The following is a 13370-nucleotide window of genomic DNA, read 5'->3' as shown; positions in this document are numbered from 1 at the left end:
GACTTGCTTGGACTATCACTATGGCTGCGGCCACCGCTGCTCCCGCCGCGCTGGCCGAGCGTGTAGATATACACAAGTCCTGCAAGACCCTCGAGAACGTCGTCAATCTCCTGAACGACTACTGCGAGGCTGCTAGCGCCATTGTCCAGCTCCAGAAGAGATTGGCGAAGGCGATCAAGGAAGCCGCTTCTGCCAAGTGCGTGAATCAGACCGCAGGTGAATATCTCCAAGTATATCACCACTATTGCAGCTTCTTTAACGCGAAAAAAGTGAACGCATTCAGTGCTAGTGCTGTCATATTCGACGTGGTGTCCGATGTCGACGGCAAGTTCGCCAAATTGGCCGACAAGGAGTGCGACTGGATCAGCACGGAAGTCAAGAAATGGTTCAAGAAACTTGCCGTATGCAACCACTAAACCCTCATAAAACCATAGCCTGACATGGTCGTGAGCTCAGAAGGAGGAGAAGTTGCATGACGACCGCATAAGTAATGCAAATAACAAGATCAAGTCTGCAGGTTAGTTCGGTTCCAGTGCGCGTTCGAACCTCTGGCTAATAAGCTCATGTCTAAGGGCAAGCATACGAGCGGAAAGCTAAGAAGAACGCCAGAGATGTTGCGGAGGAGCATACCAAGTACCTGAGTTTGTTATCGACCTTGGGCCCGGAGATGACGCAGGAGAAATAGTTAGTCCGTTTTCTTCCATCACGCTCTTATACACGTCTGATTGCATGATTACCAACAGCAACCATGCCGCTTTCGTGACTCAACGCCATACAATGACTACATTCAGCGTGGCAGCCTGCCTCGCCAAAGTTGCGGATGCAGAATGGGTTCGCGCCTGTGAGAGTGTCCGACGTTGCGCTCCGACCGTTGGCGTATTGGGTGAATGGCGCGCGTTGTGCGAAGGCGGGTGGACGGGACCTATTCCACAGGCGCTTCCTGAGGACGACGGTCCAACAACAACACCACAACCAGGGATGGCCCCGATCAATGAAGACCAAGCGCGCGAGTTGCAGGTCAAACTGGCGCCTCAAGGGCGAGACGCTGGTGCCAATGGTAACGAACGCGAACCACCACAATATGTGCCTAATGATCCAGAGCGCGGAAACGACCTGCATGCGCGGAATATGCCATCAGCGACGTCATCATCCGATCTCTCAAATCACAATTCCAACGCGAGGATGCCTCGGGCACAGCTGTCGCAAGATCGGTACAACTCGGCCACCTCTCTCGCATCTCTTGCATCATTCCCATCTCCACCAACCCATGTCCCTCCTCCGCTCGTCGCCTCTCCCTTAGCATCCCGTACCGTTTCTCTCGAAGCTGGGGACAGCGCTGATTCGTCCCAGAAGGCAGTGTCCTTCCCATCGTCGGTCAGAAACATGGCTTCCCCTGAATCCGAGCCACAAGAACCCAAACCCAAGAAATCCGGAGAAACATTGCAGGATGCGGATACGGATGCATCTAATACTCAGTCCCCGCCAACCGCGCAATATCAGTCCCAAGAAGACGGCAATGTTCTTCGTTCCTCTTCAGCGGGGCAATTGCCGGTCATTGATACGCGACCAAGTGCTTCCGGAGCACGACCTCTAGAGCAATCGGGGAGAAGTGTAGAGGCGGCCCGGAAAGACAATCAGATCTCGCAGCCGATACCCTCCGACCAGAACGACATGGGCACGGGTTCCGCTGCAAATCGCATGCGGGATAGTGTTAGCTACCCTAAAGGCGATTACACCGACGATAGGGAATTTGGAGTGCGACGCGATGCAGGATCTCCTGTTGAACGAAGGGATGCAGGGGCTCAAGGAAAGGCATTGGAACGAAGCGAATCTGTCGTCAGCGCAGGAAGCGTCGCAGCCTTGCGGAACCGCTACAGCTATACGGTATACTTCATCGCCAGTATATCCACTTGTCTTGCTAACTCTGCGTTTCGGTAGACGACGCCTGCGTCGCCGCCACCCAGAGATGTCCCCAAATTAAATCAAAGCGTCTCAAGTCTCGCTACCCGTTACGCGCCGCGTAATGACGATCCTCCATCTCCAATACAACGTACTACATCCCCTCGTGCTGGGTCTCCACGAGCGCGGCCCCTCGGGACGGAGCCTACCTCCGTTACTCGAAGTGGACCTTCCGGCAACCGAGCATCCATGACCAGCGAGGACATAACGCGGCGACACCGCCGTTTGGAAGAACTCGAAGAACTGCAGCTTCGGGAACGAGAGCTGGAGCTCCGCGAGCGAGAACGCGAGATCGAGTCCAAGGCGAGGGAGCTAGAGCGCGATCGGGTTCGGTTGGACACGATGCGCACGCAGAGCGTTTATTACACAGACTCGTCGAGCAGGACGATGTCGTTGCAGCACCTCCCTCCAGCCCTTCCTCCCCCGCGAACCCCTCCAGAGGCAACACGTCTCGTACCTCCAAATGACTCGCGTTCACCTCCGCGAGGTCAGCTGTCGTCCTCGACTTCCTCCCAGCACACTCCTCAGCCGTCCGGGCAAGCTCGGCCGGCGGACCATGCGCCATATTGCGGATGCAACGCCTGCTCTGTTGAGAAATACAGGCAACGCGACCCGAGTCCATCACCTCGAGATCTCCGCCCTCCAGAGCCGCCCATCCAACTCCGGCCAGAGAAGCCGAAGGGCTGGATACGGAGGTTGAGCATGCCAGTCGTCACATTTGGAGCATCGTCTTCGGATAACAGGACGCGCAAATTATCGAACTCGAGCATGTCAAATGGCATCTCGAATCTCACCGTCGGCGGCTCGCGGACCAGCCTTGCCATCGTGGAAGAGGACGGGCGATTGACCAACGCCGCATGGGAGCAGAAGAACCGCAGCGCTGTCAATCTTGTGGGACGCAGGTGATTTGCGCAGGAGGCCTTATCTAATGACTTATCTCATATCTCAATGACTACGGGACGATGGAGTGCGCTATTTTTTACGCTGTGTACGAGCTTCGACTTATGCCACCAGATACCCGTGTATAACCTGTTCCGCCGATATTGTGCTAATTTGCTTTGTGCTACGCGAGTTACAATGTAATGCATGCTGGACTGTTAAGGTAAAAATGGTGGCACCGTCCTGCCAGATTGCCCAATGGGTGTGAAGGACAGGCGGGCATCGTGCCGTTGCGGAGAAATCGCGATATCTAAACGATTAGAAAGATTCTTATCATACACCTTGAGGCGTCGGTTGTTGGATAGGCATCTCACGAGCCTGGCCCTGCATGTCCTACAGCGAAGGGCTTAGCAGAGGCCGGCGACGAACGGCCATGAACCTCACCATGCGTTGTTTCTTGATAGGTCGTGGTCGAGCTCCGGGGACGCCGGCTTTCGCGCCCAATATGGGCATGACAGTGACTGCCCCGTTATGCGGAGTGCCCGGGACATGGCCGTTGGCGCCGTCATCGAGCTCACGCTTCGTGCCCCTTTTCAGCGTAGCGGAATCGACGGCCATCGCCGCACCCAGTCTAGGTGTCCCTGGTTGGGTCGACGCCGGCCGCGCAGGCAGAGGATGGGCGTGGCGAGGAGTACCTGGACCAGGAGTCCCTGTCTGCACAGGGGGCGGTCTGCTGCCTGAGCGGGAAATGGGGGGTCTGAACCCTGGTGCTGGGGGCATTGCAATTGCCGGCGTGGACGGAGGGAAGGTAGCAGAGGTGGGCGTTGGCACGCCGGCAACGTTTCCAGCAGCTGTTTGCCTCGCAAGCTTTTTGAGCTCCTTGCGCCTCTTCCTGTCCTCTCGTGCCTGCTGCGACTCGCCGACGAGCGCAGTGGGGTTCCACTGCATATGATCGTGAGACAAGTCGCGTAAGGGGTACTGAACGATAATACGCACGCTCTGTAACCCTGTCAAACTAACTGAAAACGCTTCTCGTTGCGTTCTAAGGTCGAAGGGCTGAATGTTGTTTCGTTGTTTTGGTGGCACTTGCATCATAGTCGTGAGATAATCGTCCTTCTTCATCGAGTGCTTGCCTACAGCCGTTGGTCAGAGACATATCGCATCGGAGAGCGTTCGGTGAACGTACCAGGTATGCCCCTAATGAGATGCCTGTAGTTGTTCTTCCTTTTCTTGTCCCCTTTGCCCCCTTCGTCGTCGTCGCCATCGCCGTCGTTTAAGCCCGCCGGAGTTGGTGCGGCACAAGGAACAGACGACTCCCTCTGTTTCCCTTTCCATCTGTCTGTGCCTATCGGCGTCGTAGGTTCCGGCCCTTTGGTTTCGTCTTGCGCTCGAGCTGGGACTGCGAACGGCCGGACGTATTTATCGTATGCGGAGAGAAGATTGAACCGAGTGACGAGATCCTCTGTGCTCCTCAAGTGCGTCTGAGGCTGCAAGGGATCTGCGTAGTCCGATACGCGGTCAAGAACGCGCTGGTTAGTACGGGCAAAGGCGAAGACAGGGAGGACGGACTCGGTGGGGGTAGGAAGAGGTTCGGTAGCGGGGATATCCTGGATGGTCCGGCGACAGCGTTTATTCGGGGGTGATTTCGGTAGGTATCCGGAGCGGCGAGCGCGCTGGGTTGATCGACGTCCATGCGGAGCCTTGGACGACGGAGGCGACGACGGCGACGAGGACAAGGAACGGTCTGTCTTGTGGCGCGCTGCCGCTTGACACAGATCAGGTGCACGTGCTGCTACCCGGCTTCCTGGCCGCTCATGTATTTTCTGAGTCTCATCCGGTCTCAGCCCGACATGCCGATTATTGTATTGTCTACCTCCCTATCCAAGATCTTTCGAAGTCTCCGCCTGAGGTCAACAGAGCGAAGCCCACATAGCAGGGCTCAGGGTACCCGTCCGCGGCCAGTGGGATGCGTGGGGGGTCCATTCCACACAGAGGATATTGGCCCGAACTCCGGAGACCAACTCAAGTCTTGATGCCCATTTTACGGCGACCTCACGCCCTTTTGTGTCCGGAGGCCTTGATGCACAGACTTCCTACGTCCACATGAGCGCCTCATCTCCCGCCAGCGCGCAGCTGCTGCGGGCGCGAGCAGTTCGGCGCTGCCTCGGGTGCGATCTATTATAAAGGCGACGATATACTGTTGCTAGTAAAGTCAGGAGTGTACAGCTTATCACCGTGAATGAATAGGTGAAGCATCCCCGATTGCGCCGGCTTCAAGGAGCGCGGGGTATGCCGATTACTTCGCTGTGCTCTTCCCGGACTCACGCCGTGCTGATCAGATTACGTTCATAGGTCGACTCAGGGAGGCCAGGTTCTGGCTGACGTTTTTGAAGGCAGGACAAGCCTCAATGGTGTCAGCGAGAGGTTCTGCCCGCGGCAATAGTGAGGACTTAGACAGTATCCGCCAAGCCGATCCCTGCGGCGGCGCTCCAAAATCATAGTTTTCGACAAATCTATGGTATATTCCAGATGGTATAAGGGAAGAGAGACAAGGATACTGGTACATATACGGATGTGCCTTATCAGGCGAAACTGAGTAACACCACTTCCGTGTCTTGAATATCCACCCCCTCGCCGACCTTCACAGTCTGCAGGGACAAGGTTCCGCCCACGCGTCCATCACGCGTTTCATACGTCTGACCGCCCCAAGTTAGGCCACCGGCATCGTCAGCGTGTCTAGAAAATGGTGCTGGTCGATCCACAGCACAAATTCCGAAGGGGGGGGGATACTCACTGGATCGTCAATCGCTTCACTATCGCGGTCTTGCTCGCACTAAGACCGGTCAGATCCACGTGGGCGACATTCCTCGTCGTGCTGGTCGCGAAGAACGCCTTCGAGTTGATGAACACGGCCCTCTTGATCACCGCCCCTTCGTAAAAGGCGTAACCAGCTAGCGTCGGACTGCTGACGTTCAGCTCTGCAACTCGAGTCCTTCCCGAGCGCCCGAGCGCCTCAGCCGCGATGATCTGCGCGTAGTATGCTGGCTGTACGTGCGGCAACAGCGGCTCGAGGAGAGGCGAGCCGTCGAGGATAGAACGGTTCAGGGCCACGGGCTGGACGAGGTTGTACTTGTAGCCGATCCCGTTGTGGATGTGCAGGCGCTCGATGCCGATCTGGCTCGCGTAGAGGGAGTAGTCAAGCAACCAAAGCGCGGCGCCGGCCGTGTTGGATACGTTGGGGGCGCCATGGCACGCGTACGAGTTTGTTTCACCTACCGGAACAACTTAGACGGATTCAAAGCTTGGGGGAATGGATGCGTACCAAGAATGTAGCTGAGACCTTGGGCATGCACAGCAGCAATATCGGCGTTGTACTCGGTCAGGTTGGAACGAATCGTGGCTTTGGTCATGAGATCCTGCAGCAACCCTCCGTTACCGCTGCAGAAAGAGCCGCTATAGTGCTGTATGTATACGTCGTCAGCACGTGCTACGACGGTAGCCGGGGTTGCATGAAGAGCACGTACATGCTGAGATATCGTCTTGATGACCTTTCCGGGGGCGGTATTCAGGATGCCATCTGCGAATATCGCCTGGGGGGAGAAGCTGCCTGTCGTGTGCGAAGAGCCGGCGAATGCGGCACCGACGAACTTGGGGCCGGGGCCGCTGGGTGTTAGGTGGAGGTCGTTCGTAACGTTGGTTGCGATCGCGGTCCAACTGGAGCTGAATCAGCCTTCCCTTCAGTTGCGCGAAACGTCCATGCTCACTCGGCAACGTAGTTGGCGGGGCTGTAAGACGAGTTCCTCAAGCCATTGTTCTTGTAGAGGTCAGCTTCGTTGCCGATTTCCAGAAAGTCAAGCGTAATGCCGGCAGCTTTCACGGGCGGCGAGTTGAACACGGCTCGAATGGAATTGGCTTCATCGATCGCGTTCGTGACGTTGTTCTGCGTAAATGAATGAGATCGAGCGGCTTGTGTAACATGACAAAACTTACGAGTCCTAGGTTTAGACCGAATATCACTTGGGTGCCTGTGGTAACCCTCTTAGCGTCAGACAATGACCGAGTCCACGGATCATACCTGAAGGAACATGGGCGATAGCTTGATAAAATCCATTTCCGACAGTAATATTCGTTGCTGCATGGCATACAGTCAGGCCCTCGTGACTTGTCAAATCCAGGGTGGACGTCACCTTCCGGGTACGGAACGGTCGTGGAGATCGCGGGGAACACGGCCTCCTCGAACTGTGAATATGCAGCGTGTGAGACTCGCTCGGCGCTCCAAGAATCTCACAGACATACTGGGACACTCGGGTCGAATACGGTGTGGTCCTCGCTGTCCGCACCCACGCGGAGCCAAGGCGCGTGCCCCGTGATTTGTTTCACGTTGTCGAGCACGTTGAAAAAGAACTGGTTAGGCGAGGTAGTGCCCACCCAGTCCGTCCAGCGGTCCTGCTCGATGGAATACGAGATCAAGCCAGGCGAAACGGTAGGTGCACCCGCGGGTGCATAAGTGGGCACGACGACGCTGACGGTCGTTGTTGCAGCAGCGGCACCAGATATAAGAGCTGTGAATGTCACGGCGCGCATGATGGGGCAAAGGGATCTTGGATGGGGCATTCTGGTTGGCAGACCTCTGCGGGCACAGATGCTTTTATATACGCAGAGACAACGCGTCGGCTGAGAATGCGTTCTGGAAAACCGGACCAGATGCGGGTCATGGCGTATCGCTGTCGACAACGATGTGCGCCTTCCTGCGCTGGTCATGCGGGCATGTTGCGCGTTCTCTCTTGATGGATCGTCATCCCGGCCCGTTGGCGAGAGCTTGTTATGTCCCTTGAAGACAAAGACGACGCCTGGTTTGTGCGGAGGTGTTGGGGAACCATGCTGCGCGCCGGGCGTAAGAATGCGTTTGCGGCGGGTGTCCGGAAGCGGCAACCGGGGTGGTCCAGACGGCGTGGGAGTCCGCCATTGCCCAGCGACGTCACGCGCCGATCGCGTGGCAGGATTAAGGTGTTCGACCATCTCCTCCAACGCCGTCCGCATATGGCGCGCATGGTACTCGACCGACATCGTCAAGATGGAGAACAATCGCGGATCCTGCTGATCACTCTTCTCGCGCTACTGATGCCGGCATCTGCCTAAATGAGACAACATCGGCCTCCGAGGAGGCTCCTTTTGCATTGGTCCAGGCGACACAACCAGTTTCGACAGTCTTACCCTGTCCATGAGATGGAAAAGTGGGCGAGATCGACAAATGGCTAAGACGTCAGCGACTTCTGTTTCATCCGGATGCTTCCCGCTTTACCCTGGAGACTGCGAGTTCCAATCAACTGGTACCTGCAAAGAGGCGATCGTCAGCGTACGGGGCGGAGCCTGCAGGTGATCAATGGGCAAACTTCTGACACAATAGACTTATCCCCAGAAGATCATATTCATGCTTCATGGATCCATTCATCCCATATCATGTAGCACGAGCCTTTAGGCGACCGCTTGGTAAGCTTGTCGTCTCCTAGATTTGTACGAAGTCTAAGGCGGTTGCAAACCAGTTCAACGACCTGCACGTTATGGAAGTCGAAGGCGTACTATTGTGTTGCATTCGATCAGGAATGAAGCCCCGATCCCTGACCGATCCTGGATGTTCTGAGTCCTGCTGCTTCCTTTGCCTGCGCTCGTGAACCAGTATCTGTGAAGATCCAAGGTGTGGTGCTCAGTGGTACTTCACGGACATTTACGTACTCCGTGCTTGCGGCCGGGTTGAATGTACTGCCCAAACCCGATAGAGCGGAGTACATAGGACATGTCGGTCTAACCAACGCTTTTCCGTTCCAACTTCCAGCCGGAGCTCCACGCATGCGTACTCCATTACACGAGCAGTCACCGAGCGGTATTCAAAACGGTATTTGGACGAACCTGGACAGAAGTTTGCTTATCACCACGCCCAATACAACCACGGGCCACAGATGAGCCCGTCGTACCCTCCGGAAGTGATTAGGGTTTCACAATCGGGGTCAAGATAGCCCGGGCCATCAAGCCGCGAGGCTGTCGCGAATGTTAGTATATGACCGTCGCCGCCCCATTCTGATTCCGCATCGTCGTCATCGCCAGTCTCCTGGTCCCCCCCCATGCGATGCCTCTGTTCCCCCCCGAGATCTGGACCCGCATACTCTCCTATGTGGATGGCGCGAGCCTATTCAGCGTTGTGCAGTCCTGCCGAGCCTTCTACGCCATCGGCATCCGCGAGCTCTGTTCTCAAGTTGCCTGGGTGAAACCCCTGTCGGTCGCGCGCAGCTTACCATTCTGGGACGCCAATCCTCACTTCGCGCTGACCGTACGCCGCGTCAAGGTAAGATGGTTGAGAATGCTTGCGAGTCTTCGGTGCCCTGACGGAAGCAGCTAAGCATATGGGACTTCGACCATCTCACTCCCGACCCTACGCGTACCCTCGTCCAGGTCGTCAACCTGGACGGGTCGGTGCGCACCGTGGGCTCCTTGACCGGCGGTCCGGTGTCGCTGCGACTTCCCGAAGACGATGGGGTCCCATTCCGGGAACGCGGCCTCGCCCTGCCGCGCCTCTCCCCCGAAGTCCGTAGGACGCACGTCGTCCGCGCCGACCACGAGCTTTACCTCGCCACCTTGGATAAGTTGAGGACCTTCGTCGGCTTGCGGAGCCTATGCCTCTCCCATACGTCGTTGCCACCGGCCATGCTCGACATCATCCACGGACTCCCTCAACTGCGCGAACTGGCCCTCGAAAGATGCATCATCCCCGAGATCAGTGCCACCGCGACCCAGTTCGACCATTCGACGCTGGGAATCACCGACTTGGTCCTGCGCGACCTTCGTTACAAGAACCAGTGGTATCACCCACGCACGCCCCAGCAGTTCTACTCGCTCATGTCCGCCAGAGGGCTGCGACGCCTGCGCCTGCAGCTCGAACAAGACGGCGTCCTACGCAACTTCTTCACCCCTCCCGGTGAGGAGACCACAGCTGCGTCGAATGAGGCTCACCGCCGGACAGCCGTGCCCACCGGGCTCGTCGAACTCGAGTACGAGGTTCGGTTTCCTGCCAGAGTGCGAGGTACCACGCGGCCGTCGGTCGTGCTCCACTTGCTCTTGACGCATTCCCCCAACTTGGCCAAGTTGTCGATCGTGGGCGGCTATTTCGGCGAACGAATCCTCCCGGACGCTTTACCGTGCTTGCGCGAGCTTCGCGTACGGGCGCAGGATCTAAAGTCTGTCCTAACAGCACCGAGCGTGCAGGCTTTATGGGTAGACTGCGACGACCAAGCGAAGATTGGGGCTATATCGAAAGTTCTCGAGCACGTCCAGGGTTTGCAGCTACCGCTGCAGAGCCTGACTCTCAACCTGCAAGGTTGGGAGGACGAGTTGATCCATGCCGTCACCGTCCTATTCCCGGGGCTGCGTCGCCTGGATATGGTGTACCTTCGAGGCCATCCATCTGAGGATACGCTTGTGAGCATGGGCCATCGGTTCCTCGCTCGCATGCCTTTTCTCGAGGCGACGAGTGTATTTCGCCTGAAACATACCCAAAGCCACCTGCCTGGAGAGGAAGCAAGCACATCGCACGTCCACGCCGACGACGATTTGAATGCCGATCCGAGTCTTGAAGCGCTCCATCACAGCGTACTGCTCTCCTGGACAAAGCACTGTCCGAATCTACGCTGCGTGCAGCTGCATCACAGCCGTGTTTGGAGAAGGGCCGATGAGCAGGATGTGTGGGTAGCAAGGGAGCCAGACGTTCTATCGGCTTTTTTCGCATGACGGATCCAACGTTGCTAGCGGACTTGTATGCGCTTCGATGGAATATCAACGTGGAATGTACGTTGCGGTGATGCTTGGTTAGCGAGGCATAACGTATGTCGAAGAATAGCGACTGAGCGTGGGATATTGGGCTGTCCGTTGCGTCACTGAGAAACGCCGGCCGAGGCGTGGACACTGCACCGAGAGAGTCGTGTTGTCTACCACATCGACCACCATGCGCTTTGCTCCCCTGGCTCTGTTCTCCGCTCTCGCAGTCCTCGTCCGCGGACAGGAGGTTACTGTCACTGATGCGTACGTGATACGACGCGCCGGTCACGCGAGCCTGGACTAAATCAGTCATGCACTAGCTTGGGACAGACGGTCGTGGAGGCTATCACCACGGACGCCTTGGGGGACATCACAACCCAGACCTTGTGAGTCTCATGCGCTGCGGAAAACACAATATTTGACGCGATCTTGAACGCCCTTGCTCTAGACAGACGCTGGTAGGAGGCGTTGCAGGCGCAGGTGCGCTCACGACCGTTACCACAACGGACGAGTAAGGCCCGCTCTCTTCGTATGTGGTCAAGAATAACAATGGACCATTGTCCCTAGCCTTGGGGAAAGTGTGATTGCCGTGATCTCCACTGATGCCGCAGGCGACACTGTCACCGAACAGATCCTGTATGTTTTGCATTTTTCTTTTCATCCTCTGCAACTGCTTCACGCCCGTTTGCCAGGACGACTCTGACCACCACCACGACTACCGCCCTTACCACGACTACACCAACCACTACCACCACACCGCCGCAAGGTCCGGTGGGCGAGCCAACGCCCACTCAAGCAGGCGTGACAGTTTATATTTACACGTGCGTCGCTCGAATGCAGCGCGGATCGACCAAGCTGACATCTGTGCTCTTCACCTACCAGCACGACGGATGCGAACGGCGACACTGTCGTCTCTTCGGATACTTTCACCGCCACGTTCTCGTCCTTCCCGACGACCGTCAGCAGCTTCACCGGCACCGTCCTAGGCTATTCGGACTGGACGTCCATGGTGGGCACTAACACCGTTCCAGCTATCAAATCCAGCAGCGCCTCAGGTCTTCCGTCGGCGGATGTGGTGCGCAAGTGGGCTGTCGTCACGCTCACGGTGGCCTTATCGCTTCTCGGGGGCGCTTGGACGGTTCTGGCCTGAGTTCATCCCGCATACACCTTGCTTGACGATCGTGCCCGAATCGGACGGACTTTATAGAACATTTTGCTTTGTTGCTTGCATACGTATAACATATTAGTGCGACGTGTCTGTAGTGTTATTGTCAACGCTGTGCACGGACATGCGTAAATATGTATTCCACGGCCCCGCCCCTGAAGTATATAGAGTTCCAGGTGGCCTAAGGCTTGAACGCTGCTTACCCGCTACCCCGCTGTCTTTGTACAACACCCTGGTCGTATTCGAACGCATTAGCGTTATCAGGGTCTGATCTTGTCTCTGGACGTCGTGTCTCGAGGCTCGGAAAACAATGGCCACAGACCAGCCTGCCCCTGGGTTGCCTGCCGTTCCAGCGATAGATCTAATCGGCGTCGTTCTCGTGGTGGACACGTCGTTCACCGTCAAAGACGAGTGGCAATACGTTCTCCAGCGATATGTCAGCCCAATCCTTACTCGACTCAGCGAAGTGCATTCGCAACAAACAAACCAAGTACGTTTCGCGCCCGCCCGAACCCAGGGAATGCTCACCGAGTCCAGTTCCGAGTAGCGTTCGTGTCGTATGCGACCGCAAACACCATACCGGAACCCATCCTAGCGAGGCGGTTCTTCGGGCCTCCTGCTCTTCTGTTGAGCGAGTTTCATAACCTGTCTCAAGAATTGTTTCTCGGGGAAACGGTCAAGGCGTCAGGAGGGATGGCAGTCTTGGAGGGCCTGGTCGCTGCCCTTGAGGTATGCACATACCTTTGTGCTCGGCATACCTTCGTGCTGACCCATGGCTCTTCAGATGTGTGATGTGTTTCTGGAAACGCTGCACGCAGTCCCATTACACTCTCGGTCTCTGAATACCCCGTATACGGCCCCAGGAACGCGTCCGCCCGCCTGCCACATTATTCACATCGCGGGAGGCCCACCGGACACAAGCGAGAACCCTATGTTCAATACGTCCCCCGCGTACGATGCCGCTACGCTAGCGTCATTACCAGCTGAGCTGCGCAAGGTTAGTTGCATACATTCCCCATGCTACTTCACTCTGAGTATTGTATGATAGAGGAACATTCATTACAGTGCGATACTGCTAAGGGAAGCCCCGCAACTTGTCGAGTTTCATGCAGCGGTTCGTCCCACTCTTCTGTGATCTAAAACGCCATCCTGATGGAGGGGACAGGCATCAAATGGGCCGCAGTGCAAGCCCTGGTTTGCTTCCCATCCACAGCACAACATCCTACTATCCGGATTTCCCGAAGGTAAATACACATGTCCAGTACAAGGTATTGGTGCTCATGCATATTAGCTCCCGCAAAGCGCGCAGAAACGGAGCCCACGAAAGCGGTGGGGCAGACCGCGCCTGCGCCAAACCTCAACCCCGTCCCGGCTGCTACGCTCGCATCTGGCACCGATGTCGCTGCGATCACAAATTCGAATCCGAATGTTGCAAGCGATCAGCCTGCTCAGCCCCTACCTCCACCTCGGCTAGTGGCCCAAGGCCAGCCTCTCAAGCTACCCGTGGCTCTTACGCCCCAGATTATCGCACGTTTCAAGGCCATGGAAGCCGAGGTGAAGA

The 13370-nt window shown here is 56.7% G+C and overlaps 5 protein-coding genes across 5 annotated transcripts; 3 read left to right on the top strand and 2 right to left on the bottom strand.

Moving 5' to 3' along the window:
- Positions 1-20: 20 nt before the first annotated feature.
- On the top strand, positions 21-2865 carry PUNSTDRAFT_138128 (uncharacterized protein; the record flags this gene model as incomplete). The annotated part of the gene is made up of 6 exons (XM_007387802.1): positions 21-196; positions 251-401; positions 457-517; positions 573-684; positions 744-1884; positions 1939-2865. 6 exons carry the CDS (start codon positions 21-23, stop codon positions 2863-2865), a joined length of 2568 nt encoding a protein of 855 aa, XP_007387864.1.
- Positions 2866-2996: 131 nt separating this feature from the next.
- On the bottom strand, positions 2997-4531 carry PUNSTDRAFT_146218 (uncharacterized protein; the record flags this gene model as incomplete). Its single annotated transcript, XM_007387801.1, has 5 exons — positions 2997-3231; positions 3283-3780; positions 3835-3971; positions 4025-4336; positions 4408-4531. 5 exons carry the CDS (start codon positions 4529-4531, stop codon positions 3172-3174), a joined length of 1131 nt encoding a protein of 376 aa, XP_007387863.1. The 3' UTR covers positions 2997-3171.
- An 889-nt stretch (positions 4532-5420) lies between these two features.
- PUNSTDRAFT_75498 (glycoside hydrolase family 79 protein) lies at positions 5421-7422 on the bottom strand (the record flags this gene model as incomplete). The annotated part of the gene is made up of 9 exons (XM_007387800.1): positions 5421-5574; positions 5633-6110; positions 6161-6299; positions 6363-6552; positions 6603-6778; positions 6829-6863; positions 6914-6970; positions 7026-7077; positions 7135-7422. The coding sequence occupies 9 exons, from the start codon at positions 7420-7422 to the stop codon at positions 5421-5423; spliced, it is 1569 nt and encodes a 522-aa protein (XP_007387862.1).
- A 240-nt stretch (positions 7423-7662) lies between these two features.
- On the top strand, positions 7663-10617 carry PUNSTDRAFT_138125 (uncharacterized protein; the record flags this gene model as incomplete). Its single annotated transcript, XM_007387799.1, has 3 exons — positions 7663-7691; positions 8941-9178; positions 9229-10617. 3 exons carry the CDS (start codon positions 7663-7665, stop codon positions 10615-10617), a joined length of 1656 nt encoding a protein of 551 aa, XP_007387861.1.
- Positions 10618-10817: 200 nt separating this feature from the next.
- Positions 10818-11958, top strand: PUNSTDRAFT_122627 (uncharacterized protein). The gene is made up of 6 exons (XM_007387798.1): positions 10818-10908; positions 10965-11030; positions 11093-11155; positions 11212-11280; positions 11337-11465; positions 11527-11958. The coding sequence occupies exons 1-6, from the start codon at positions 10832-10834 to the stop codon at positions 11792-11794; spliced, it is 672 nt and encodes a 223-aa protein (XP_007387860.1). The 5' UTR covers positions 10818-10831; the 3' UTR covers positions 11795-11958.
- Positions 11959-13370: the final 1412 nt, after the last annotated feature.

The sequence above is a fragment of the Punctularia strigosozonata genome (assembly GCF_000264995.1).
Source record: "Punctularia strigosozonata HHB-11173 SS5 unplaced genomic scaffold PUNSTscaffold_15, whole genome shotgun sequence".
NCBI lineage: Eukaryota > Fungi > Basidiomycota > Agaricomycetes > Corticiales > Punctulariaceae > Punctularia > Punctularia strigosozonata.
The sequence above is the reverse complement of the archived record's forward strand: the minus strand, read 5'-3'. Positions and strand labels throughout refer to the sequence as shown.

Excerpts from the sequence above, each read along its gene's own strand:
- PUNSTDRAFT_122627 (XM_007387798.1), top strand. The coding sequence starts at position 10,832 with ATGCGCTTTGCTCCCCTGGCTCTGTTCTCCGCTCTCGCAGTCCTCGTC. Across the intron at positions 10,909-10,964 it reads GAGGTTACTGTCACTGATGC|CTTGGGACAGACGGTCGTGG; the intron begins GTACGTGATACG and ends GTCATGCACTAG. Across the intron at positions 11,031-11,092 it reads GACATCACAACCCAGACCTT|ACAGACGCTGGTAGGAGGCG; the intron begins GTGAGTCTCATG and ends CCCTTGCTCTAG.